Source organism: Protopterus annectens, chromosome 14.part0 (genome assembly GCF_019279795.1).
Source record: "Protopterus annectens isolate FY-2018-M chromosome 14.part0, PAN1.0, whole genome shotgun sequence".
NCBI classification, from domain to species: domain Eukaryota; kingdom Metazoa; phylum Chordata; order Ceratodontiformes; family Protopteridae; genus Protopterus; species Protopterus annectens.
In genome coordinates, this window is record NC_056748.1 from 815,292,937 (window position 1) to 815,317,593 (window position 24,657).

Consider the following 24,657-nt stretch of genomic DNA (forward strand, 5'->3'; position numbering starts at 1 on the left):
CGCCCCAGGGGCAGAGGGGCTCCGAGAATCTTTGGGTCCAGAGAGCCTTTCTCTGAGCGGCCCGCGCAGCAGCTCTGAGGGGTTGCCCGGCTGCTCCACTCTGGAGGCAGTCGGGGGGGGTGCTTCTCGGAACACCTAGCGGTATGAGAGTCCATCACGACAGACCGCTGGGTGCTTTGCATTATATCCAGAGGGTACAAAATACCATTACTCTATCTCCCCAAATCCAAGAACCTCCCCGATGTACCACCTGATCAGAGGGAGGCCGCAGCTGCAGCAATTCGGCAGCTGCTAAGAAAAAGAGCCATCCAGCCCGTCCCCCAAGACCAGCTCGGATTAGGGTTCTACTCCAGGTTCTTTTTGGTGCCAAAAAAGACGGGGGACTTGAGACCGATCCTAGACCTTTCCCGCTTGAACCTGTCAGTAACCAAGGAAAAATTCCGAATGGTCACTCTTCAATCTATTCTCCCCCTTTTAAGGGAGAACGATTGGATGTGCTCCATAGACCTCAAGGATGCGTACTACCACATTTTAATGGATGAACGATCCAAGAGGTTCCTTTGCTTCCGGCTGGGGGCCAGTCACTACCAGTTCAGGGTCCTTCCCTTTGGCCTCACCACAGCCCCCAGCCCACCTGAGACTCCAGGGAATACAGGTCTTTCCGTACCTGGACGACTGGCTCCTGACCGCACCAACAAGGCATCTACTCTGCTCAGCCAGAGACTTCTTTCTCCGTCTAGCCCCACAGTTAGGCATTACGATCAACGTCGACAAATCTCTTCTGGCTCCAACGCAGGTCATAGAATTTATAGGTGCCAGAATAGACACCAGAGAGTTGCGAGCCTTCCTAACTTCCGAGAGAATCTGGAACTTACAACTCCATGTGCGGGCTATCCTCCAATCAGAGACTTCACCAGCGGAATTGGTCCTGAGGGCACTAGGCTCCATGGCGGCAGCGATTACGCTCCTTCCATGCGCTCGTTTGAACATGCGGGTACTGCAATGGACTCTTCTAGTGCAATGGTCTTTTCTATCTCTTCCTCTCCACCATCCCATTGCTATCAGCAAGGCTTGCAGGAGGGTGCTACTATGGTGGCTCCAAGCCTCGAACTTCCATACGGGCCGTCCCTTCTGCACCTCTCCCCCTCTCGCCACGGTGACCACGGACGCTTCCCGCCTCGGGTGGGGGGGCATTATTCAGGCAGGACAGTCCAAGGCACGTGGAACGATACAGAGACCTCCCTGCATGTCAACGTTCTGGAGATGAGAGCGGTGCTGTTTGCGTTGCAAACACTTCAGGACCTCCTCCCCACAGGAACGATTGCAATTCAGTCGGACAACATGTCGGTGGTCTGGTACATCAACAAACAGGGGGGAACCAGATCTTACCCTCTATGCCGCGAAGCCATGGGAGTGTGGGAATGGGCGATCTCCTCCAACCGCTTTCTGATTGCAACGCACATTCTGGGGAGGACCAACATCCTAGCGGACAAGCTCAGTCTCACCCTCCTTACCCCGTACGAGTGGTCTCTCAATCCACTAGTAGCGAAGCAGATATTCGCAACATGGGGGCAACCCTGCTGCGATCTTTTTGCGTCTCCATCAAACACCAAATGCGGCAATTTCTTCGTTCTAATCCCCCCTCCAGGGGAAACTCCAAGAGACGCTCTGGTGCATGCTTGGCCACCCGGTCTACTCTATGCCTATCCTCCTCTACCACTAATGCTACAACTCTTACAGAAAGCCTCACGGCTGGGGAGCAGGATGATCCTCATTGCCCCATTCTGGCCTCGGCAAATTTGGTTCTCTTACCTGTGATCTCACCTTGTGAATCACCCTTGGATTCTAGATCCCACTCCGGATCTCATCTCCCATCCGTCGAACTTACCGATCCCAAACCTGGACAATCTGAAACTGACAGCTTGGTTTCTCCAGTTCCACTCCTAGTTAGGACTCCCGGTATCTCTTCACCAGTCAAAGCCATCCTCGTGGCAGCCATATCACATTACCATGTGGGACATGATACAGGGCCTTTGATGTCGGCCAAGTTGTGTAAAACCTTTCTCAAGGGCACCTTTTTACTTGGACCCCCTGTAAAGGAAGCCGTGCCCCCATGGGATCTTACATTAGTTCTTCAAGCCTTGACTGCGCCACCCTTTGAACCCGCTGCTTCAGTAGATCTCAAATTCTTGTCATGGAAAACAGCATTCCTTGTAGCCATCACTTCAGCAAAAAGAGTGTCGGAGCTTCAAGCTCTCTCTGTGAAGCCTCCTTACTTGATCTTTCACCCAGATAGAGTGTACCTCAGGATCAATCCATCTTTTCTTCCCAAGATAGCATCAGAAACCAACATAAATCAATCCATAAATTTACCGGTTTTCTTCCCTAAATATCAGAATAAGGGAGAGTACAAGCTGCACTCATTAGATGTTCATAGGCAGCTTTGCTTTTACACTCATAGGACAGCTGGCCATAGACAATCCGACCAGCTGTTCGTTTCCTTTGCCAAATTTAACTTGGGGAAAGCTATCTCAAAAGTATCTTTATCTCGCTGGATTTCTCAATGTATCCTATTGGCGTATCAAGCCTCAGGTAGACCCGCACCCGAAGGAGTTCGTGCTCATTCCACCCGCTCCATTTCTACCTCTGCGGCCTTCAGGTCTAGAGTTCCGTTGGATGATATTTGTTCTGCAGCCACTTGGGCTTCATACCTTTATTAACCACTACAAACTAGACGTGCTTTCTAGAGGGAGAGCATCCTTTGGCTCTGCGGTGCTTCGTAATATCCTTCCATGATGGCCACCCAAGGTGCAGGTAGCTGGGGACTCTGTCCCACAGGTTGCTGACAGATGAACTTCCTACTTCAGATTAAGAAGTTATGTACTCACCATAACGTTCCATCTGAGTAGGTAGTTTCATTTGTCTGCAACCATCCCCCCCTCCTTCCCCCTGGCCTTCTTCGGATCTACTAGTAGTTGGATATATATTGAGGGGCAAACTCAATCTGAGGTCATGAAGGGTTAGCAGGGGATTATGGGTGAAGGGAGGAGTTAGGACCTCGGATCCATTAGCTTGAAACAAGTTGCCGGCTCGGATCCGATATCGGATCCAAGACCCACAGGTTGCAGACAAATGAAACTACCTACTCAGATGGAACGTTATGGTGAGTACATAACTTCTTATTCTATAGGTTTCTTAAGTCTCTAAAGGCTTTTTGAAAGGAACTTTTCTTCTATGGCCACCTGTCAGAGATACAGTACCTCCCTGGGGTTTTGCTGTTATGTTACAGGCAATAACTTGACCCCCTTTTGAACCAACAGTATCAGGTGATTTGAAGTTTCTCCATTGGAAAACAGTTTTTCTGGTGGCTGTTACATCAGCCAGACAGAGTTCAGAGCTACAAGCACTTTCCTACAAACTTCCCTATCTGGTATTGTATAAAGAGAGTTTCTTTGACAACTAATACATCCTTCCTTCCTAAGGTGGCATCCAAGACAAATTTTAATTAGTCAGTAAATCTGACAGTCTTTTTACTCATATTCTCAAACAAAGGTGAATACATTTTACATATGCTGGACGTTCGTCGCCAACTTATGTTCTGTCTTCGTTGGACCAAGCAGTTCAGAAAGTCTTATCAATTGTTTGTTGCTTTCTCAAGACCTAAATTAGGCAAAGCAGTTGCTAAGGTTACTCTTTCCCGATGGTTATCAGACAGCATTTTATTTGTCTGTAATAAGAAGAGCTTGTCCCTGCAGTCTAAACCTAAAGCTCGCTCCACAAGTGCAATAACCACGTCAATAGCCTTTGTAGGCAAACTTAATATTGATGATATTTTACTGCAGCAACTTAGCCAACAGTTCATACTTTTGTGTCTCATTAAAAACTGGATGTACAGTTTAGATCAGGTTCTTCTATTGGTTCCACCACTCTCGGGAATGTTCTTCCTTGATACCACCCAGGTAAAACAACTTGGGAATTTGTCCCATGTGTTGAATCTGACAAAAATAGGCAACACTGGATACAAAAGTTGTGTATGTAACATAATGATAGATCCATGTTGTCTGGTTCACCCCTCCCCCTTCAAATTGTCACAAATGGACTTTTGGTGACCAGGAAGTTTTCTCATAAACCCATTGTGTGGGTGGTCCTAACAGACTGCCTTCCAGTGATACTTTTTTTACCCATATGCTAGGTTTAGCCTTGAATGTAACAAATTTAGTGGGCAATCTTGATTTGGGGAAGAAGTTGGAGCATTGGATCTGAGAAGCTTCAGAATGGTGCCGAGTTCAGACCTTATCGGATTCAACAACCCATGTGTTGAACCAGATGAAAATTAGATAGCATGGATCTGTCATTATGACAAGTACACAGCTTTTGTTTATTGTCTGTTAGTTGTTTGTGTAGTTTTTGATGCCTTGTATATTAAAAATCTGTGTAATAAAAGTATCTTGCTTTTCTGCAGCCCCTAGAAAAGAAGTTTGTGCGTGTCTCAGGAGATGCAACCATAAGACATGTTGAAATGTTCCTCCGGAAGAAGATGGATTTGGATACTGCATGTCAAGTATGTTGTGTACTTAGCACTGTCTTCATTTTTTTAAAGAAATTGTTACGAGTATTTCATGTTCCATTGAGATACTAAGCTATGTAACCATTACTGCTGCAGTGTTTGTTTAGGTTGTTTGGTATGGTTGCATACTTGTTTTTTAATTTTTTCCTATTTCGTAAAGAACTGGGATGAGAACTGTTTTGTGTGATGCAGATACATTTTGAAAAATGTATAGTAAGCTGACAAAACAAATGCATTTCACCAGTTAAGCTTTTACTGGCATTCTTGTTGTAGACTTGTACCTTAGAGTTATTTGAAGGTTTCCATTTGGCTAAGAGGTTTTGCATATAGCTTATTTTCCCTTCAGTGTAGTGGTCTTTAATAGCACTGGGCACCTTTTTAGAGTGACACAGCTGAATATGTGAGTTTTGTTTGCGGTTAATATTCAAGCATCCACTTTTGCAGAGAAATGTCTACCAAGGCATGTATTGTATGCTTCTGGCATTTGCTGTCAGATTACCGTTTTGTGGTGACCTTTTCAGTGTAAATTGTTTAGTGCACTTAAGTTAGTGTTTCCTTACAGTTTTTCTCTTTCCGTATGCACCACAGCATGTAATAACTATTATGCCGTGATGCATTTTCTTTGCTAAAACTAAATGAGTGCTAGATAAATTTTGGTGAAATCCTTTGATAAAATGCATTCTGTGCTGACATCACCAGAGATTTAATTGGCATTTGGTGAATTTTATCTTACTCATGTTAAGGTAGGGACATTATGCTGTTGCATTCGTAGACTTTAATGGATACACCACTGCACATGCATGGGGGTACAGCCATTAAAAGTGTGTGGATGCATCCAAACGTTATCCCTTCTGTGAGGTTACATAGTGATCAAATTCATGTATGTTCATAAGTTCATAAAAATTTGAGGGGACACATACATGGGGTAAAGCATTTATGAGCTTCCTCTGTCCATTTTTAGTACAGAGGCTAGTCCTGGGGGTAAACTTTCTGTTTCCCATTCATAGATCCAAGTTACACTTGAATATGGACAGGAGTGAACTTTGTTTTATGTGGGTGGGGAGTGTGTTCCAGAGCAACTGTATCCTCTGCACATTGTACCGCTCCCTCCAAACTGTTTTGTTGATGTTGCAGAAGAGGTTTACATCACCAAACCATGTGTTTCTGATGGCATTTGACTTACTGATGTGCAGTAAATCCATCAGTATTGGGTCAGAGGATGCCTTGTGTACCAGCTACAAGTCAACTCTTAGCAGTCTGTGGTATTCCTAGTGTAGTGGCAGGGCTTTGAGTCAGACCATGTAAGACATATTTAGGTCTTGTACCATTTTAGTAAGGTATCTCTGTGGGTGTTCAGTTGTTGCATGTGTTTGGATAGAAGCATACCAAAGGAGGCATTATGTTCAATGATTGGCCTAATGAGGGTTGAGTAAAGGGGAACATTGGCATCCTACAATCGAGATGCATTCCCTTTGTTTATGAGCTGTGCAATATAGAAAGGCTTTCTTACAGTATTGGGCATATGATGGCCAAAAGTGAGGTCATGGTTCACATAAGTTCCCAAATCTCAAACAACTGATCATCTCTTAGTGGTGTACCGAGAAAGTAGTAGTTCTCTGGGGCATTTGACTTCCCAAAGGATACAATTTTGCATTTTTTGGCATTTAGTTTCAGACCATGATTTTGCAAAAGTTATTTGGGACAAATCTTCATGCAAAATAGCAAAGTCATTTGGGAATACAGTGACTGCTACTAGCTTGCAGTCATCCGCAAACTAAGTCAGCCAGAGCACTTTGTTATTTGCTTTTACTTCAGAAACGTAGATGCCAAACAAGAGAAGTCCCAACACAGAACCCTGGGAGACTCCACTGGTGACTCGTCTCTTTGTGGAGGTAACTTCCCTTATTTTGATTTTCTACATCCTGTTTGTGAGCCAGTTGACAATCCAACAAGTGAATTATGGGTTATCCCCAGTTTATTTAGCTTTGCTACTGTGCCTGAGTGGGGAATTGTGTCAAAAGCTTTGGCTAGGTTGAGGTGTGTGGTGTATACCATTTTGCCTTCATCCATTGCTTTGGTGACCTTTTGAAAAACATCCATCAGGTTGAGTAAGCATGACTTGCCCTTGACAAATCCAAACTGAGACGGGTCCAGTGTTTGAGGTTTCCTGTGTCCTGATTGAGTAGTTTCATGATAAACTTTTCTATGGCTTTATATAATGGTCTATAGAGGTTTCTTCCTTATGCAGGGGAATGACTATAGCTATTCACTTGGTACAAAACCTGTATGGATGCTAAGTTTGAACATTGTTAGAGGTGTGGCTAAGTCTTGCTTTATGCTATTTAAAATGCATTCAGGATATTTTCAGGACCCATCAATGTAATATTTTTAGCTTTTGGTAACACTTTTAGGACTTGGTCTTGTGTGATAACTGGAGGCAAACTAGTTTCAGGTATACCTTAAGGGACAGATGGCAGGGAGAGATATTGGGGTACCCCTCATCTTGGAAGATGGAACAGGAAAGGTTTCCCTGTTGTATAAGAGTGCATTACTCATCCCTGGGGCAGCTGCTGCTGCTACTATTAGTAACAATGTTGGCCCCATTTTTGTTGTGAAAAAGAAACAGAAAACCAAGCATGTATCTACTGCTCCCCAAATTCTTTTGGATGGGGTAGTTTACTGGGTCTGGCTCAGGGTTTAATTTGGGCCATTAATTCTTCTTGTAAAGTAGTTTCTGGTAAAAGAATGAGGGATGCCTCTTTTCTTGAAAGGTTCAAGATTCTGAACAGGACAATGCAGGGATGGATTTAGGGTTTTTTTTCCTTAGTTTTCTGATTCAGACTCGAGAGCTCAGTTTCTGATTCCCCCTGTGGGGGTTTCTAGTGCTCTGAGACTATTGCTGAAATTTGCCTATGTTTTCAGTAGGGGAACACTGATTTTTCTCAGTCCCTCCGAAAATACTAGGAGTTGTTACAGAAGGATTTTCTAGAACCTTTATCCATTCTTCCAGTTCTGTCAGCTTTGGGGGATGCCTGCAATGTTTCAGATATTCTTCGGGTAGAATGTATAAAGTTCCTTAGTATTTTGAATTGTTATAAACTATTCCTAAACCTGACCTAGCAGCTGCTGTAGCTGTAGTTGATCCCACTGCTGCTAGGTATCCTGTCAATTCCAATCCTACTGTTTCTGATAAGGTTGGAAAAATTACTGATGTGTACAGGAAAAAAATGTCTAGTTTTGCCACCTTGATTTTCAGAGGTTTGAATTGTCTCTCTAACATGTTAAAATTTGTTTTAATTCTAAAAGTATATGGAATATTTTTGTGAGGGAAAATTTGCTTTAAGTAATTTAGTTTCTTTTATAGCACACGTCACTAGTAATTTTTCACAGTTTGTATGAATGTTGAAACGTCTTCTGGGACTATGATCACTGGTACTGTTTTGAGGAAGTTTGCATGACTGCACTCTCAAAACTTCTCAGATGATGATAAAAGTGAGATTATAAATTCACCCTTGGATAGAGATTTAATGATTGGCCCATTTGCTGTGGAGGTGATAAAGTGCAATGAAAGAAGCAAGCTGATCCAGAGACTAAGATTTTTCAGCCCTCTTTTTCCGAATTATTCAAGTGATTTTATTATCTCCTCATCCAATTTTAGGTAAAATGCAGCATAAACAGTTGGAACAAAATTAGAGGTAAGTAGATGTTTTAGAAGAAATGACAAGGGGGTTCCAAAAAAGAAGTCCTGAACCTCCCAAAACCAAGGACAATCCAAGTTTGAGTGACTATTCAAGAGACCTTGTGACTCCCTCCCACCCTCCTCCCTTTTTTCTTCCAGAAAGTCTGAATCTCTGTTTTACCTTTTGACAGCAGCAGATAGTTTCAGACAAATGGGTTCTGAACATCATTTATCAAGGTTACAAATGGTACTGGGAGGAAATTCCTCCTTTTCAGGGGGTCATTCCTTATCCTCCAAATCAGACTCTGTTTCCACCTGTTCTTCATCACATGCTGTTTCAAGGAGTGATAGAACCAGTTCGTCCTTCCCAGGTGGGTAAGGAGTTGTATTCAAGGATGTTCCTAGTACCAAAGGAAGAAAATGCTTAGAGACCATTTCTGGATCTTTCTTTCCTAAATCTGTTTTTGTGATGGTGCCCAATTTAAAAATGATGTCACTTCACAACATTTTACCTCTTTTTCTTCTTTCAAGTTTCCTGATAACACTAGACTTGTGTCGCATCCCTATTCATCTAGACTTCAGATTTCTGTTAAGGTTTTGTTTGTATAGGTCACATTTTCAGTTTTCTACCTTACCCTTTGGACTATCCATTATACCAAGAGTGTTCACAAAGTGTCGGTGTCCATTTATAGCTCTTTGTAGGCTACAGGGCATTTATCCTTGCAGAGTCTTATTCAGAGCATCAGGAATCTCTAATTTGAGAGATCTCTTACAAAAAATGGGATTCCAAGAGAACATCAAGAAGTCTTTCTTGACTCCTCCACACAGGATTGTGTTATTGGGATCTAAACTAGATACCCCAGTTCAAAGAGCTTTTCTTACACAGGAAAAATAGGTCTATATCTAGATGAATTTCTAAGGTTTGCCATGCAAACTTTGATAATTGTGAGGGAATACCCCTGGAGTTTGGGTCTCATGGTATTCATGATTCTCATGATACCCCTGACAAGACTACATGAGAAAGATGTGATATCTGAAGTCTCTTTGGTCCCAACACCAACACCCTTTATCTTTTCAAATTCCAGTGATGGCATTTGTTAGAAGAAATCATTTGGTGGAGACAACAGATATCCTTAAATCCATATCTCCCCTTCTGTCTTTGTGCAGCAAAGAAGTCTGCCTCGAAAGACGTTTCGGAGTTTGCATGGGAATCAACTTCCTGAGGGATAAAAATGCAAGGGGTGTGCCACACCAAGGACAGATGCAAACACATAAATATCAAGGAGATGCTTGCCCTGGTCAAGACACTCAACCCTCCTAACAATATTTGGTCCCAGGGACTCAAGTGACTACAGACAATACCACAGTTATTGGTTGTACCCCCTTTGCAGACTAGCCATGTTAGCTTGGGATATAGCTTCACAGCACAGTCTCACTCTACAGGCATCCTACATTCCATCAAAGCAAAATTGTGTGGCAGACAAACTGAACAGGACCAGGTAGACTGTCATGAATGGAAACTAGTTCAGGAGGGTATTCAGAATTAGTTCAGTCTTTGGGGAGTTCCTCAAGTAGACCGCTTTGCCTCCTGTCTAAACAGTCAACTGGCAAGATTGTTGCAGGACTCCATGCAAGAAAGCCTGAAAGACAGATGCTTTTTCTTTTCCTTAGGCAGTAGTGTTTCTGTATGTTTTTCTACTAAAATCCAGGGTACTTCTGAAGATTCAGAAGGAATCCCCAAAATCTTTGTGGTGACTCCCATCTGGCACAGGCAGCCATGGTTGTGGTTCTCCCTTCTTCTGGAAATGGCCAGGGGCAGTTACCACAAGCTTCCTCACAGACTGGATCTACTCAGACAAGAACAAGAGTTTTTGGTGCACCCAGTCATCAGCTTCAGTTGACTCCCTGGATGATAGGGTCATAATTTATTTTAGGTACTTGTTTACTGAGGGTGTGCAGCAGGTACTAGTGCAGGCAAGAAAGTCTACTACTTGAAAGTCATATATTACGCAATGGAAAAGGTTTTCTAGTTGGTTTTGGGGGTTTCTAGTGCTCTGAGACTATTGCTAAAATTTGCCTATGTTTTCAGTAGGGGAACACTGATTTTTCTCAGATTCTTAAGGTTCTCTGGTTCTTCTCTGGTTTTACAATATTTGTGAGAGTTACTATCCTATGGCCTTTCTTATCCCTCTATCAAGGTTCATTTATATGCTGTTTCAGCATATCTGCCCATGGATCCTCCTGTTTCAGTGCAGTCTCATGTCTAAATGTTTTGAAAGGGCTTTTCATGAGAGACCTCCAAGAAAGAGTGTCCCCTCCTTGGGATCTTAATTTTGTGTTACAGATAAAACTTACTCCATTTGAACCATCTAACCTGGCTGACTTGAGGTTCTTGACACGAAAACAGTTTTACTGATTGCTCTGACCTCTGCAAGAAGTATATTTGAGCTGATAACTCTTATTGTGAGTCGTCCCTATCTTATTTTCCATAGGGCCTGGTATTCTTTGAGAGCTAATCGTTTTCTTATGCCTTGTGAATGTAAGAAGGGACAACTTGTGTCAAAACAGACTATTTCCAGCTTGTTTTGTAAGGGTGTTATTTTTTGCTGTACTCACCGTAACAAAGCTATTCCAGTCAGGGTCAAGGCCCACTCTGCCAGGGCCGTGACTTCATCTGTGTTTATTTGGAAAGGGTTAGATTCTATAAGTATTCTTGAAACTGCTACTTTGTTCTCTGTACATACTTTGACAAACACTATAAGTTTAGTTGTATTTCTAGGTCTTGATCAGGCTTTGCTGGAACCATTCTGCAAGGGCTTCTGGACTCTTCTCCTTACATCTCCCAAATGTAGTTAGTTAGGGTAATTGACCCATATAGCTAAGGTTTCTGTAGTGGTGATCAATGTGATGATTAACATAATATAGTTGTGTATGTAAACTTACCATAACATAGACACTGTTGCTCCATCCCCCTTTGGTGTGCTTTTTATGCCAGGGTGTAGACAAGTATTCTTTTTTCCTAGATATGTCCTTTCAGGACTCCGCCTTCCTTTCTGTGTTGGCAGGAAAGCTCTGAAGGGCTTCACAGCCAAACTTGTCTTTTAGTCGGCTCAATTTGAGCTGCCTGACAGTTTGGCCTCATGGAGTGTACCCTGAAGCTTTGGAAGCTGGCCAGCTGTTATATCCTTGGCGGGGTATAACCCGTATAGCTAAGGTTTCTGCAGCAGTGATCATTTGAACATCTGTTGTTATAAGTTTACTTACACAACTGTACTTGTGGATGTAAAGGTAGAAGTAAAAGGGGTCACTGAGATATATACACACACTTTCCCCAGTGTCTTTGGTCAGCAAATCCTTTCTCATAAGTCCAGTACATATAGTTTCCAGGCTGTGTGAATGTGATTACTGTATGTGATGTGACATTTAGTAGGTTCCCTGCCAGTTTTAAGCAGTGTGTCTGTAAAGAGCGTTGAGTTAAAAAAAAAAAAGCACCATATAAATATGTTTGTTTGCATTTGCTTAAAACAAAGCAGTGTTTTCTTTCCGATAATGTGATCTCAGAAGGAACTCCTCTGCCTTCCCCCTGTTTTTTTTTTATATAAAGCAAATATAATTATCTTGCTGTTAATGTTTTCATGGCACATTTCAGACAGCTGGAACATATTTTCTTTCCTACACAGTAGAATTTGTTGCATTTTTACATTTTCTATTTTCTTCTTAATACAGTGGGGGCAGGATAGTATACCTAGACAAAGTGTAGGATAATAAAGGAGGATTAAATAAGATGTTGGTCTTGGTTTGAAGTGGATAACTCTTATTAATGCTTATAGTGCACAGGCCACCCATATGCAGGAGAATAAAACACACAAGGATTGTGTCCTGAGTTAATGGACACAAATAAGAATAAGTTGGGAATTACCAAGTTCAGAGGTATAAATAATTAAGTTATTGATGAAAGTGCTTACAAAAGTGGGACTTGAGCAGAGTGAGGACCCTAGTAAAGGAAAAATTCAATGTACTTGATCTAGTCCTTATCAAAAAGCAAGAATTACATAAGTACTGATGGAGATATTGATAATAGTGACTCGTATAAAGAAGGTCTTCTAATAGACACAACTTCATTGATTTAACTTGTGCCTTTGAAGTGAAGTGCTGAATCACCATCTGCTGTTACAAAAGCTGCAGATACTGAGGTTCACAGAAGGCCTTTATTAAATGAATTAAGAACTGTTTAGAAAGTAGCATTTTTCTTGTTGCATCAGGTTTAAGGGTATTCCAGATTAAAAGCAGATCTGATGTTAATCTTCATTCATTCCTTACTGATGGGTGTCTGTTCTGTCCTCGGAACAGAGTCAGCCTTTATAACAAGCTCGCGCTAGCCAAAAAAACTCTCGAGCTAAACTTACCCATAGTGCCCCCTCCCTGTCACCCCAGATCTTGTTTGCCGCATAGATATCAAGACATGTCAAGCCAGCTCTCGGCTAAGTCATTAATAATTCCTTACTTGTTAAACCTTTTTGATTTTTTTCTGGTTAAACTATAACAGTTTACATTTCTTATCATTAGTCACTAGAGTGTTATACCTGTTTGAGTGCCTCTTTCCTTTTTCTTACCAATTTTGTTACTCTTCGTACCATCGCTGGTACAGGCCTTTCCCATCCTCCCATCTTTCTTACCCTCTGAGGTAATTCTCATTGCTGGTATTCCTGTTCCCCTTTTCGCTGTCTTTCTTTACCCTTTGGGTAATAAAAAAAAATTTAGATATTTTTATTTCCCTTTTTTTGATTGTTTTGAGTGTGTGTTCATAATTGTTTAGAGTATACTGCTGTTTGATAATCTTGTTCCACTATGTCTGATAAAAAGGGAACATGTGACCAATGTAGTAGAGAAATGCCAAACTCTGACACCCATCTGTCTTATGTTTACTGCTAGGGTGTTCTGCAATTGTCTATTCAACTGCCATGTGACGTATGTAAAGGCTTTAGCACCCTCACTTTAAATGAGAGGAAAACAAAATTGATTCTTAAGGTTCTTCTAAAAACTCCCCTTTTGGAGGCTATTTCTGGGTCAGTAGAGCCATTCCATTCCTTCTTCCCCTGATGGTACTGTCTCAAAATCTATGGAACCGAAGGCAAAGGTCCTGAAGTTGGCTCCAACTGCCTTGGCACCAGGGCTTCAAACCCTTCCACGGTGCCATCCTTGGTTCCAGGACCTCAGCTACCCAGTACGGTACCGTCCTCGGCAACATTGCCTCAAGCACCAACCACAGTACCGGTCATGACCTCTGAACCAGACATGTCTTTATTTTCTGCTACAGCTCTGATTTCCCTTTCGGCACCAAAAATAGTACTCCCAATTCTGGTTACCGCTCCCCTCCATACATCTTACTGGTCTTGTGACCACGGTGCCAAAAGGTGAAACAGTCCCTCGGACCCGATATTCTCCCACGGCAGATCCCTTTTTTGGGCAACAATGTAGCCCCTTCTTGGAGTGACCTGATTGTCCATCGGGGATATCAACCTGCTCCTCCAGGAGTCTTTTGGAATTCAATGTGGTGAGACTTGCCGAGCCATTCTCAGGATCGTGACTGGGCTTTTGGCACCATGACCCCTATTATGGTGCCTATTTTTTCTACGGCGCTGTCCACTACAGCTCCGGTTGTCTTGGTGGCACCAAGTCCTCTTGGGGCTCCTTCCCTGTGGGTGGGCTCATCGGAGCAGGGTGTGACTCCAGTTCCGAGGTTGTACTTCTCTGTTCGGGCTCCCATCCCTCTTCCGGCAGGCCAGCTTTCCAGGTGATGGAGAGGGCCCTTCCCTCCGCCGGCACACAGCTGGTTCCCTCGGCATTGGGAGTACCGTATGTATCCCCCTCTGGACCGCAGCTGACACAGTCCACCACACTGGGACATAGAGCACAAGAGCCTCAAGATACCCTACCACAGGGCTCCCTTTCTTCGAAGTCCTCTTGAGATGTTCCCGCTGAGGAGGTACCACGTAAGAGATTGTGCAAGAGGAAGCATGTGGACTCCCCTGAGGAGTCCCTCACCGAAGATGCAGACTACGATGAAGGGGAGGGGTTCCCACAGTCTCCTCCTGAGGATGTATCCTTTGGAGTCATACTGGAAATTTTAAAGCATTGGGAGGATGGAAGCCCACCAACCCCTCCTCTGAGGAGTCTGTATTCTTGCAGGTTTTTCGTGTTCGACCCTCTACTTCTTGGGTGACCCCACCTGCAGACGAACTAGTTCAGCTTGTCGTGAAGCCCACCTGGAAGAGTCTTGACACCATTGAACCAATCCCCTGGAGACCAGACAAAATTCTTTCTCCACCTGAAGATAGTCCACATTGGTCCAAAGGTCTACTGGTAGACACAGTGGTGGTGGCGGTGGCCACTAAGAAAGAGCTCGCCGAGGGAGTCTCAGGCGATTGACAGGTTAGGGAAAAAGAAGTTATGTACTCACCATAACGTTCCATATGAGTTGTTCCATCTCGCCTTCATTCATCACTGATGGGTTCGGAGCCGATCCTCTGCTCCGACACGGCCGACTAGCAAGCTCAAAGTTCTTCAGTAGCTCAAGACCCCACCCCTTATACCATAATGCATTGCTGGAATGACCTCAGATCTTGTTTGCTGTATACCATATAATAGTACAATAATTATTCTGCCTAGGAATGAATACACATCGAAAAACTAGGATGAAGACAGCCTCCAGGTCAACTGTCAGCCAGGAGGGGGAAGGAGGGAGGGACGTGAGAATGAAGGCGAGATCGAACAACTCACATGGAACATTATGGTGAGTACATAACTTCTTTATGTGAAGTTGTTCAATCTCGCCGTTCATCCATCACTGATGGGTAGCGTCCCTAGTACCCTGATCTTGGGTGGCGCACGGAAGTACACTCTTCAGAACCGTAGAACCAAATGAAGCCCTGTCCCTGGAAGCCTTATCCACTTTGTAATGAGTTATAAAAGTGTGAGGTTTAGACCAGGTGGCTGCTGCACAGATGTTATCCAAAGGCAATTTGGCTTGAAAAGCTGACTAGGTAGAAACTGTTCTGGTTGAATGAGCCTTTACCTTACTAGACAAGGGCATATTATAAGAAGCATATGTATAGGTGATGCAATCCGACAGCCACTTAGGGTTGTTGTAGCAACTGGTTTACCTTTCCTGGTCTCAGAAAAGGACACAAAGAGTTGATCTGATTTCCTAATGTCTTTGGTTCTGTCCAAATAAAATCTAAGTTGTCTATGAACATCAAGTTTATGTAACATATATTCCAATTTGTTGGTTTGATTAGGGAAGAAAACGGGTAACTCAATGACTTGGTTAATGCTAACCACAGAACATACTTTGGGCAGAAAGGATGGATTCGTTCTGAGAGATACTAGTATGGAAGACCATGTAAGGGGGCTTGATGGAAAGGGCTTGGAGCTCTGACACACTACGTGCTGAAGTGATGGCTACTAAGAAGATAGTTTTCCATGACAAGAATTTTAGTTCACAAGATGATGCAGACTCAGAAGGAGGAAGAATGATATGAGAGAACATAAAATTCAAATTCCAGGGGGAATAAGGTGTCTTCACTGGAGGCCTTATGTGAAAGGAACCTTTTAGAAAAGCGTTAGGCAATTGGTGAGCCATAATATTAACCATCGATTCCTAAATGGAAATTAGATATAGCAGCTAATTGTACTCCTATCGTAGCTGCCGCTGCTCCTTTGTTGAAGATTTCTGTCACGAATTGTAAGATAGAAGACAATGGCGCTTAATAAGGGTCAATGTTGTGGGAAGAAGCCCAATTGGAAAATCTCTTCCACTTACTACGATACAATTTTCTGGTGTAAGGTTTGTGGGAAGCCAACAAAATGTGACTAGTGTCATGGGAAAGATTATAGAGCCTGGCTATGCGGGGAATTGGAGCAGCTAAGCATTTAGCTTCAGTGTCTGCAATGACGGGTGAAGATCCCCTGACGGATGTGTCAGCAAGTCCGGAACTGGGTCCAGGATCCATGGATCTTCCAGAATATGATGTTAAAGAAATGGGAACCAAATCTGCCAAGGCCAATGAGGGGCTATGAGGATGATTGTCCGTCCCAGCGACTGTGCTTTCTGTAAGAATTTGGATATCAGGGGAATTGGTGGAAATGCATAGAGGATACCCGGGGGCCAATCGTGGACAAGAGCATCCCTCGGGGACTGCCCTGGCATGGGAATTAGGGCAAAATAGCTTCTGCATTTGTTGTTGATGTGATTGGCGAAGAGGTCGCAGGAAGGCTGGCCCCATTTGCGGAAGATCTTGTCCGCAATCTCTTGTTTGAGGGACCATTTGTGGGGCAACAAGATTGCTCTACTCAGTCTGTCGGCTATTACGTTCGATTTGCCCGGGATGTGCATTGCCAACAGAAAGCGCTGGGATGACAGTGCCCACTGCCATACTCGGAGAGCTTCTCGGCAAAGGGGATAAGACTTGGTCCCGCCTTGTTTGTTCAGATACCAGACCACTGACATGTTGTCTGTCTGTATTGCAATTGTCCCTAGAGAAAGAGAGTCCTGAAAGTATTGCAGCGATAGAAGTACTGCTCTCATCTCCAGGACATTGATATGCAGATGTGATTCTTGATCTGTTCATGTGCCTTGGGCAGTCTTTCCCTGAAATAGCCCCCCCCCCCCCCCACCCTGTCAGGGAAGCGTCCGTGGTCACAGTGGCAACTGGAGGGGGAAGCATGAAAGGACGTCCTATTGTGACATGAAGAGACGTCAACCACCACTGAAGATCCTTCTTGCAGGAATTTATCAGGATCATGTGACTCATTGGAAGTTCTTGGTAAGACCATTGCGTGAATAGAAGCCATTGAAGGATTCTCATATGCATCCTTGCTAAGGGGATTGCTAGAATAGCTGTCGCCATCGATACTAGAACTTTCAATACCTCTGCTGCTGATGCTCTCTTCTTTGATATTAGGGACATGATGTGTTGGCGAAGAATAGAGATTCTTTCTGGCTGAAGGTGGAGAGTGGTGGTTGATGTACCTAGTTCTGTCCCTATAAAAACGGTAAGCTGCGATGGCAACAAGGCAGACTTTTCGAAGTTGACTGTAATGCCTAGCTGATCGCAGTGTGTCAGAGTGGCCTCTCTCGCTTGAAGAAGTTGATGCCTGGTGGTGGAGGTAAGGAGCCAATCGTCTAGATACAGAAACACCTGGAATCCTAGATGCCTCAGGTGAGCTGTGACTACTGCCATGCACTTGGTGAACACTCAGGGGGCTGTAGTTAGACCAAAGGGCAGAGCTCGGAACTGATAATGATTGGCTCCCAGCCTGAAATGTAGATGATCTCTGGATGGTCTGGCCATCTTTATGTGGTAGTACGCATCGTTGAGATCGATCGAGCACATCCAATTGTGCTTCCCCAACAAGGGGAGTATGAACTGTAGCGTGACCATTCGTAACTTCTCTTTTCTCACAAATTGGTTGAGTCTGCTGAGATCCAAAATGGGTCTCCAGTCCCCTGTTTTCTTTGGAACCAAAAAGAACCTCGAGTAAGTTCTGAATCCTGTCTGGTCTGCTGGGACTGGCTGGATAACTCTTTTTTTTCTAGCAATCGGCGTACCTGTATTGCTGCTTGTTCCATGTGACTGGGTGGAACGTCCGGGATTTTTTTGACGGGAAGAGGTTGGGTGGAGAATGGTATGAAATACCCTCTGGAAATGATACTTCGTACCCAACTGTCGTTTGTTATATTTAGCCAGGCTTTGGGGTACAAAGATAAGCGACCCCCGACTACCTCCAGAGTAGGACAGCCGGACCTCCCTTCAGGAGCGCTGGTAGGATTGACCAGAGAAGTGATCTCTGTCACCCTGGTGTTGCGAACCCCCTCTGCCGCAAGGGCGGCATCTTCCATTGAAACCCCCTTTTCTTCCTCTAGAGGGGGGGGGGGGCTCTCCACTTGCGTTTTGAAAGGCTCCTTGGCCTTTCCAGAACCACATCTTTCCTCCCCTCTGACCTTTGGGAAAGGGTCGAGTGGGGGTGGAAAAAACGGACTCTGGCAGACAGAGTCTTTCCTTCTTGCTCACACCTGGTCAAAGTCTCCTTCACCTTTGGCCCAAACAAAGATGAGCCGTCAAATGGGGTATTAGTAAAAGAAGACTTGAAGGGTTCCACGAAGGGACAGAGTCGCATCCAGGCATGCCTACGGAGAGCGATTCCTGTACCTGCGGCTGTACTCGAACCATCAGCTGCGTATGATACGAGACGCATGGACGAGTTGACTATGGAATTGAGGGTAGAGAGCTGAGTGGCAATCTTATCGGATACACTCGAAGCTACAGCACCTTGAAGGGCATCTCCCAACTCTTTAAGGAGATCTCTCTGCAGTCTGGTAAAATGTGTCAAGTAGTTCAGTGATCTGAGAGAGAGAGTCGCTGAACTGAACATGCGTTTCCCATATCTATCCATGATCCTAGATTCTCTATTAGGAGGATGGATAGATGAGGAAGTCTCAGACATTTCCTTTTTGGTGGCTGCCGCCACCACCATGGCATCAACAGAGACTTCCTTGTCAAAAAGGACTTATCCACAGGGGCTGAAATAAACTTATTAGGCCTCCGAGAAACAGGTTCCATAGATTCTGGAGACTCCCACACCCTACAAGAGACCAGATCCATAAGCTCATCATAGGGCGGATATACCAAAGAGGTGACAACACTCGCCTCATGGCATCGAATGCTCCTCAGCTCCGATGAGAAGGAGTTGATGGCTCCGATGGAGCCGCGATCTCCTCCCGCACCAAAGCCGTGGGCTCCGAGCCCGAGGTAGGAGCCGAGCTCACCCGGGCCGAGGCCCCGAGAGGAAGAGTCGGCACCAACAAGTCGGTGCAGCTATCCTCCCCAGACCCGACTGGAGAGTGTCTGCTCCTAGAGTCCCCGGTCGGCGCTGAGAACGTCCGAGCAGATGGAGCCAATGACACTGAAGCAGGTGTCGGCTCCAAGGGGTCCATATTCATCAGGTCGGACTCCTCTGGCTCCGAAGGTCCGATATGGCTCGGAGGAGGAGCAAACAATTCAAAGGTAGTGGTCTTTGGCTCCGACAGTTGTGTCTGAGCCGACATCAATTTAACTAGGCCTGGTGCCTTTAAGATTTTCTGAAACAGCCAGTCCATATCCAGATCAGATAGGCTGACAGAGGACCTGGAAGAGTGGACAGATGGAGCCGATTGGAGCAATATGGAAGGAGGCTTTTCGGCAACCGGTTCCAAAGCTGTGTCCCGGTTCCGAAAAGAGCAGACTGTCTGCTCCTAGGGCAGTGGAGCCGAAGTCACCACACTCTCTAACCTCTTTCCTTTCTTGGCTCTAGATCAGTGGAAGACTTAGAACATTGAGATGATTTACTGGCTCCATCGTGGTCAGACAATGCCTCAGAAAAGTGGTGTTTAATGATACCCCTATCAATCAGTTTCCTCTTCCTTTCAGCTAACACTCTTGTGGAAAAGGAATGACATATGCTGCAAGACTCTTGCAGATGTACATCACCCAAGCAGTAAACACACTGCACATGGGCATCTGTGACTGACATTTTCTGTTCGCAGTCTGGGCACTTTTTAAGCCCAGACTTTGGATGCTTGTCCTTATCTTCAGACATTACACAACTCAAGCACACTGATTAACTAAGAGCTGTTTTAAACTAAGTAACTCACACAAACATACACACAGCCCAAAAGGGGCACTAACAACTAAATAAATACAAACAGTAATAAGAGATCCAAAACAATAGTCCCAAAGGGGATCATTGACTAATCACTAATCCTAAGGCCAAAAGGCCAAAGGCAAGATGGAAAATACTGAGGAAAGGTGTAAAAACACAGAAAAAACTACTATTTATTATCTAGTATATCTGCTACTAAGAACAGAACAAGGGTATATAAAAAAGAAAAAAATATAACTTGCTGAAAGTTGAAAAACTCCCAATAAAGTCTCGAGCCAAGCTGGAAACCAAGAGATCCGTGCCGTGGCAAACTAGAGCTGAGGTAATTCCAGCAGGACATTATGGGATAAGGGGTGGGGTCTCGAGCTACCGGAGAACTTTGAGCTTGCTAGTCGGCCGTGTCGGAGCCGAGGATCGGATCCGAACCCATCAGTGATGAATGAACAACGAGATTGAACAACTTCACATGCAAGTGTTTTCTTCATTGACCTTTGCCATCTGGTCCTTGAATTACTTGGTACACTTTACCAGGCTCCAGAGAGAGAGACCTAATCTTGGAACTCTCGGGAACTTTAGCAGGAGCAGTTTCTGGCAGGGTACATGACAAAGTTGCCTCACAGCTTGCAACCCTGGAATCTATATCTAACTTGTCCATGCAGTTGATCTGTCACACTACCGAAGGGGCGGCTAGAGCAGCGGGTGCAGGCGTTGTCATGAGACACCACACCTGGATGCGCCTATGTGATTTTGCGGACCCTTTTAAATCTTCCTTTCTCAACTCTCCAGTGGAAGCTTCTTCCCTTTTTGGCCCGAAAGTGAAAGACACATTAGCTAGGTGTGAAAAGGACGGCAAGATGCTGTATGCTGTGGGCATATGTTTTTCTACCCCCCCCCCCCCCAATGATCCTACTTTAGGAATCAGAGGAGTGGAAAGGTGTGGCACAAGAAATTTGTTTTTCTGGACAGCCCTATCAGTGCTCCTGAAGAGTGGCTCGATTGCTTACCTCTGGAAGCAGTGAGGGGACAGTTTTTTCTGCACCATCTTGCCTGGCAATCCATAGCCACAGATTCTTGGGTGCAGACGATAATTATCAGAGGTTACCACATCCCCTTCCACCTTTACCCTTAGCCGCTAAGGCGAATCCCTGACATTCCACCCAGTCAGAGGGACGTAGCAGCACAAGAAATTTGAAAGCTGCTTCAAAAAAGAGGGATCCAAACAGTCCCACCAGACCAGATAGAATCCGGTTTTTACTCAATGTTCTTTTTAGGGCCCAAAAAGACAGGGCGTAGGAGGCCAGTCTTGGACCTCAGCATCCTAAACCAATCTGTCAGACAGACAAAATTCCGGATGGTCATGGTTTAGTCTATCCTTCCATTCATGGAAAAAGACGATTGTATGTGCTCGATAAATCTTCAGGACGTGTATTACCACATAAAGCTGGACAAACGCTCCAGAAGATTCCTCCGCTTCTGCCTGGGAGCCAATTACTATCAATTCTGAGCAATGCCCTTTGGTCTCTCTGCAACCCCCAGAGTGTTCACCAAATACATGACAGTGTTAACAGTTTACTTGAGACTGCAAGGATTCCGGGTGTTTCTGTGTTTAGACAATTGGCTCCTTAGAACCCCCCGTCATTCATCTACTAGTTACAGCCTTACGTTACACCCTAAAGCTAGCAAAATACCTAGGGATCTCAATAAATGAGGAGAAATTAAAGTTGACTCCTCCTCAAACTCTGGAATTCGTAGGGGCAGCATTCAATACTCAGTCATGCCTAGTCTCCATCCCTCTTCACAGATTGGAAAGACTAAGGTCTCAACTCCAGGTGATAGTCTATCAGGACAAAGTTTCAGCTTGGGCAGTCCTTCAACTACTAGGATCAGTGGCAGCATCGATTACAATAGTTCCCCTGGCAAGACTACACATGAGGCTTCTACAATGGCTTCTTCTAACACAGTGGTCATCTTTGACTCATCCGATGTCCTTTCAGATCTGCGTAACAAATCGATGTAAACAAGATTTATTCTAGTGAATGAAGACAGAAAAAGACCTATGGACTTGTCCTTTCTCCACCTCTCAGCCCAAGGCCATAGTGACCATGGACACTTCTCTGATGGGGTGGGGAGGCATTTCCAGGGAAAGGCGGTCTAAGGCACTTGGTCCCCCATGGAGGCCAATCTGCATATCAGTGTTCTAGAACTGAGGGCAGTGCTTCTATTGTTGCAAGTATTTCAATCTGTCCTCCCTTCAGGAACAATTGCTGTCCAGTTGGACATGTCCGTAGTGTAGTATATCAACAAACAGAGGGGAACCAAGTCCTACCCACTGTGTCGGGAAGCCATGAGAATTTGGCTGTGGGTGATATCTTCCAACCGCTTTCTGATAGCAACGCACATTCCTGGGGATTCCACCGTGATTGCGGACAAACTGAGCAGATGTATTCTCCTGCCTCACGAGTGGTCCCTCAATCCTGTCATAGCGGTGAAGATCTTCAGTTGCTGGGGTCACCCTTGCTGCGATTTTTTTCCCATCCCCTGCAAAACCACAAATGCAGTAGCTACTTTGCCCTAATTCCCCTGCAAGAGAAGTCCCCTATGGTTGCACTGGTACATGATTCGCCCACAGGACTTCTTTATGCTTACCCTCCCCTTCCTCTGATCCCGCAGTTTCTAAAGAAAGCCCTTCGGTTGAGAAGCAAAGTAATCCTCATTGTACCCTATTGGCCGTGACAAGTTTGATTCCCCTTCTTTTGGCCTCACCTAGTACACCAACCATGGTTTCTGGATCCAACTCCAGAATTAATGTCGCACCTGCAAGGGTTGATGCATCCAAACATATAGCTAGTTTCAAGCTGACAGCTTGGTTCCTCCACTTCCAGTAATTGCCAGGCAAGATAGCTTATCTTCCCCTGTACGTAACATTCTTCTGGCTTCTCATAAACCATTCACCAGGAAACTTTACCTCAGCAAGTAGAAAAGATTCATAATTTGGTGTCTTGAGAAAGGGAGTAGACCCATTTTCAGCTCCGCTGGATTTGATATTGGACTATTTATCGAATCTCCTTCATTCAGGAGCGGCAGCCTCAACTATTCAGGTTCACCTGGATGCTTTCTCTAAGTTCCACAATGGTTTCCAGCACTCATCCTTGATTTCTCATCATCTTTGTAAAACCTTTTTCAAAGGTGTCTGACTACCTGCCAGTTTCTCATCCCACCCCTTCCCCTGTCTGCCCATCTGTCTCCCTTTGTGGTCACCCATTACCTCAGACAAATGGGTTCTGTCCATCATACAGAACGATTACTTTATGACCTGGATCACCCCCCCCAACAAGACTGGGCATGCCTCAACCCACCAGTCGGCTACCCCTCCTACGACAGGTACTGCAAACCTTGCTAATACAAGGCACTATAGAACCAGTGCCTACAGAATCAAAAAGAAAACGATTCTACTCTGGCATCTTTCTGGTCCGCGGAAAGGACGGACCATGGAGGCCTATACTAGACCTCTCTCATCTCAACCCCTTCTTAAAAGTTCCTACCTTCAGGATGTTCACTCTCTCTACCCTCATTCCCCCTCCTCCTACCTCTAGGTTTCATGGCAACCCTGGACATAAAGGATGCCTACCTTTACATACCAGTAAAGCCCACCTTCAGGAAATACCTCAGATTTCTGTCAGGCTCATCACATTTTCAGTTTTGTGCCTTGCTGTTTGAGCTTTCCACTGCTTCCAGGGTATTCACAAAATGTCTGGCTCCAGTCATCGCTTACTGCAGGACAAAAGGCATCCAAATATTCCCCTACCTAGACGACCTTCTAATTCAGCCAGACGATTAGAAGACTATTTTTCTTTACACCCAGGCCCTCCTGCTCCTCTTGCAGTGTCTAGGATTTCTAATAAACTTCCCAAAATCTCACCTGGAGACTGCACAGGACATTGTCTTCCTGGGTTGCAGAATCTGGACAGACCTTATGAAGGCCTTCCTACCACCAGAGAAGGTGGTGTCCCTGATACACCACCTACTTGGTGTTCTTCAAGCATCAGAACTGAGAGGAATACAATTTCTCAGACTTCTGGGTTACATGGCAGCCACAATACCCATGTTGCCCTTAGCAAGACTGCACATGTGGAAACTGCAATGGTATCTTCAGTCAGTGTGCACTCAGCACTCCCATCCCCTAGAGTTCAGGGTTCCCCTCCTTCCCTGCTTGAAACAGGAATTGTGATGGTGGGTGGCTCAGGTAACCAAGAACCCAGGCCTTCCTCTACAAACACCCACACCCTCCCAAACTATGCATACAGATGCTTCATATCTAGGATAGGGAGCAACTCTAAGACAAAGAAAAGTGCAGTTTGTAGACAGACCGACACAAACTAGACCACATAAACATCAGAGAAATGAGAGCAATCTTTCTTGCTTTTCAAGCCTTCCAATCCTGTCTGGAGCAAGGCCCTCTCAAGATATTCATGGACAACGCCACAGTCCTGTGGTATCTCAACAAACAGAGAGGGACTAAATCAGTTATGGGTAAGGGAGGCAGAGCCAAATGGGGTAAAAACTTTAGAATTGGCCAGTATCAGATCTAACGTCCCACAGGTTGAACCAGATGGAGCTAGACAACACAGATTTGTCATTTTGCGTACATAACTTTAATTTTTTTTTTTCTTGAAGGATCAGATAACATTGTTTTGATGCTGAACAGGCTAAG

At 44.7% G+C, this 24,657-nt stretch overlaps 1 protein-coding gene across 2 annotated transcripts in view; it reads left to right on the forward strand.

Moving 5' to 3' along the window:
- The window catches only part of PCGF6 (polycomb group ring finger 6), a 362,217-nt gene that overhangs the window by 286,579 nt on the left and 50,981 nt on the right, over window positions 1–24,657 (forward strand). For both annotated transcript variants that reach the window (XM_044056567.1, XM_044056568.1), the window contains exon 8: window positions 4,463–4,561. In XM_044056567.1, the coding sequence (XP_043912502.1) occupies window positions 4,463–4,561 (99 nt within the window). The remainder of the gene's footprint in view (window positions 1–4,462; window positions 4,562–24,657) is intronic.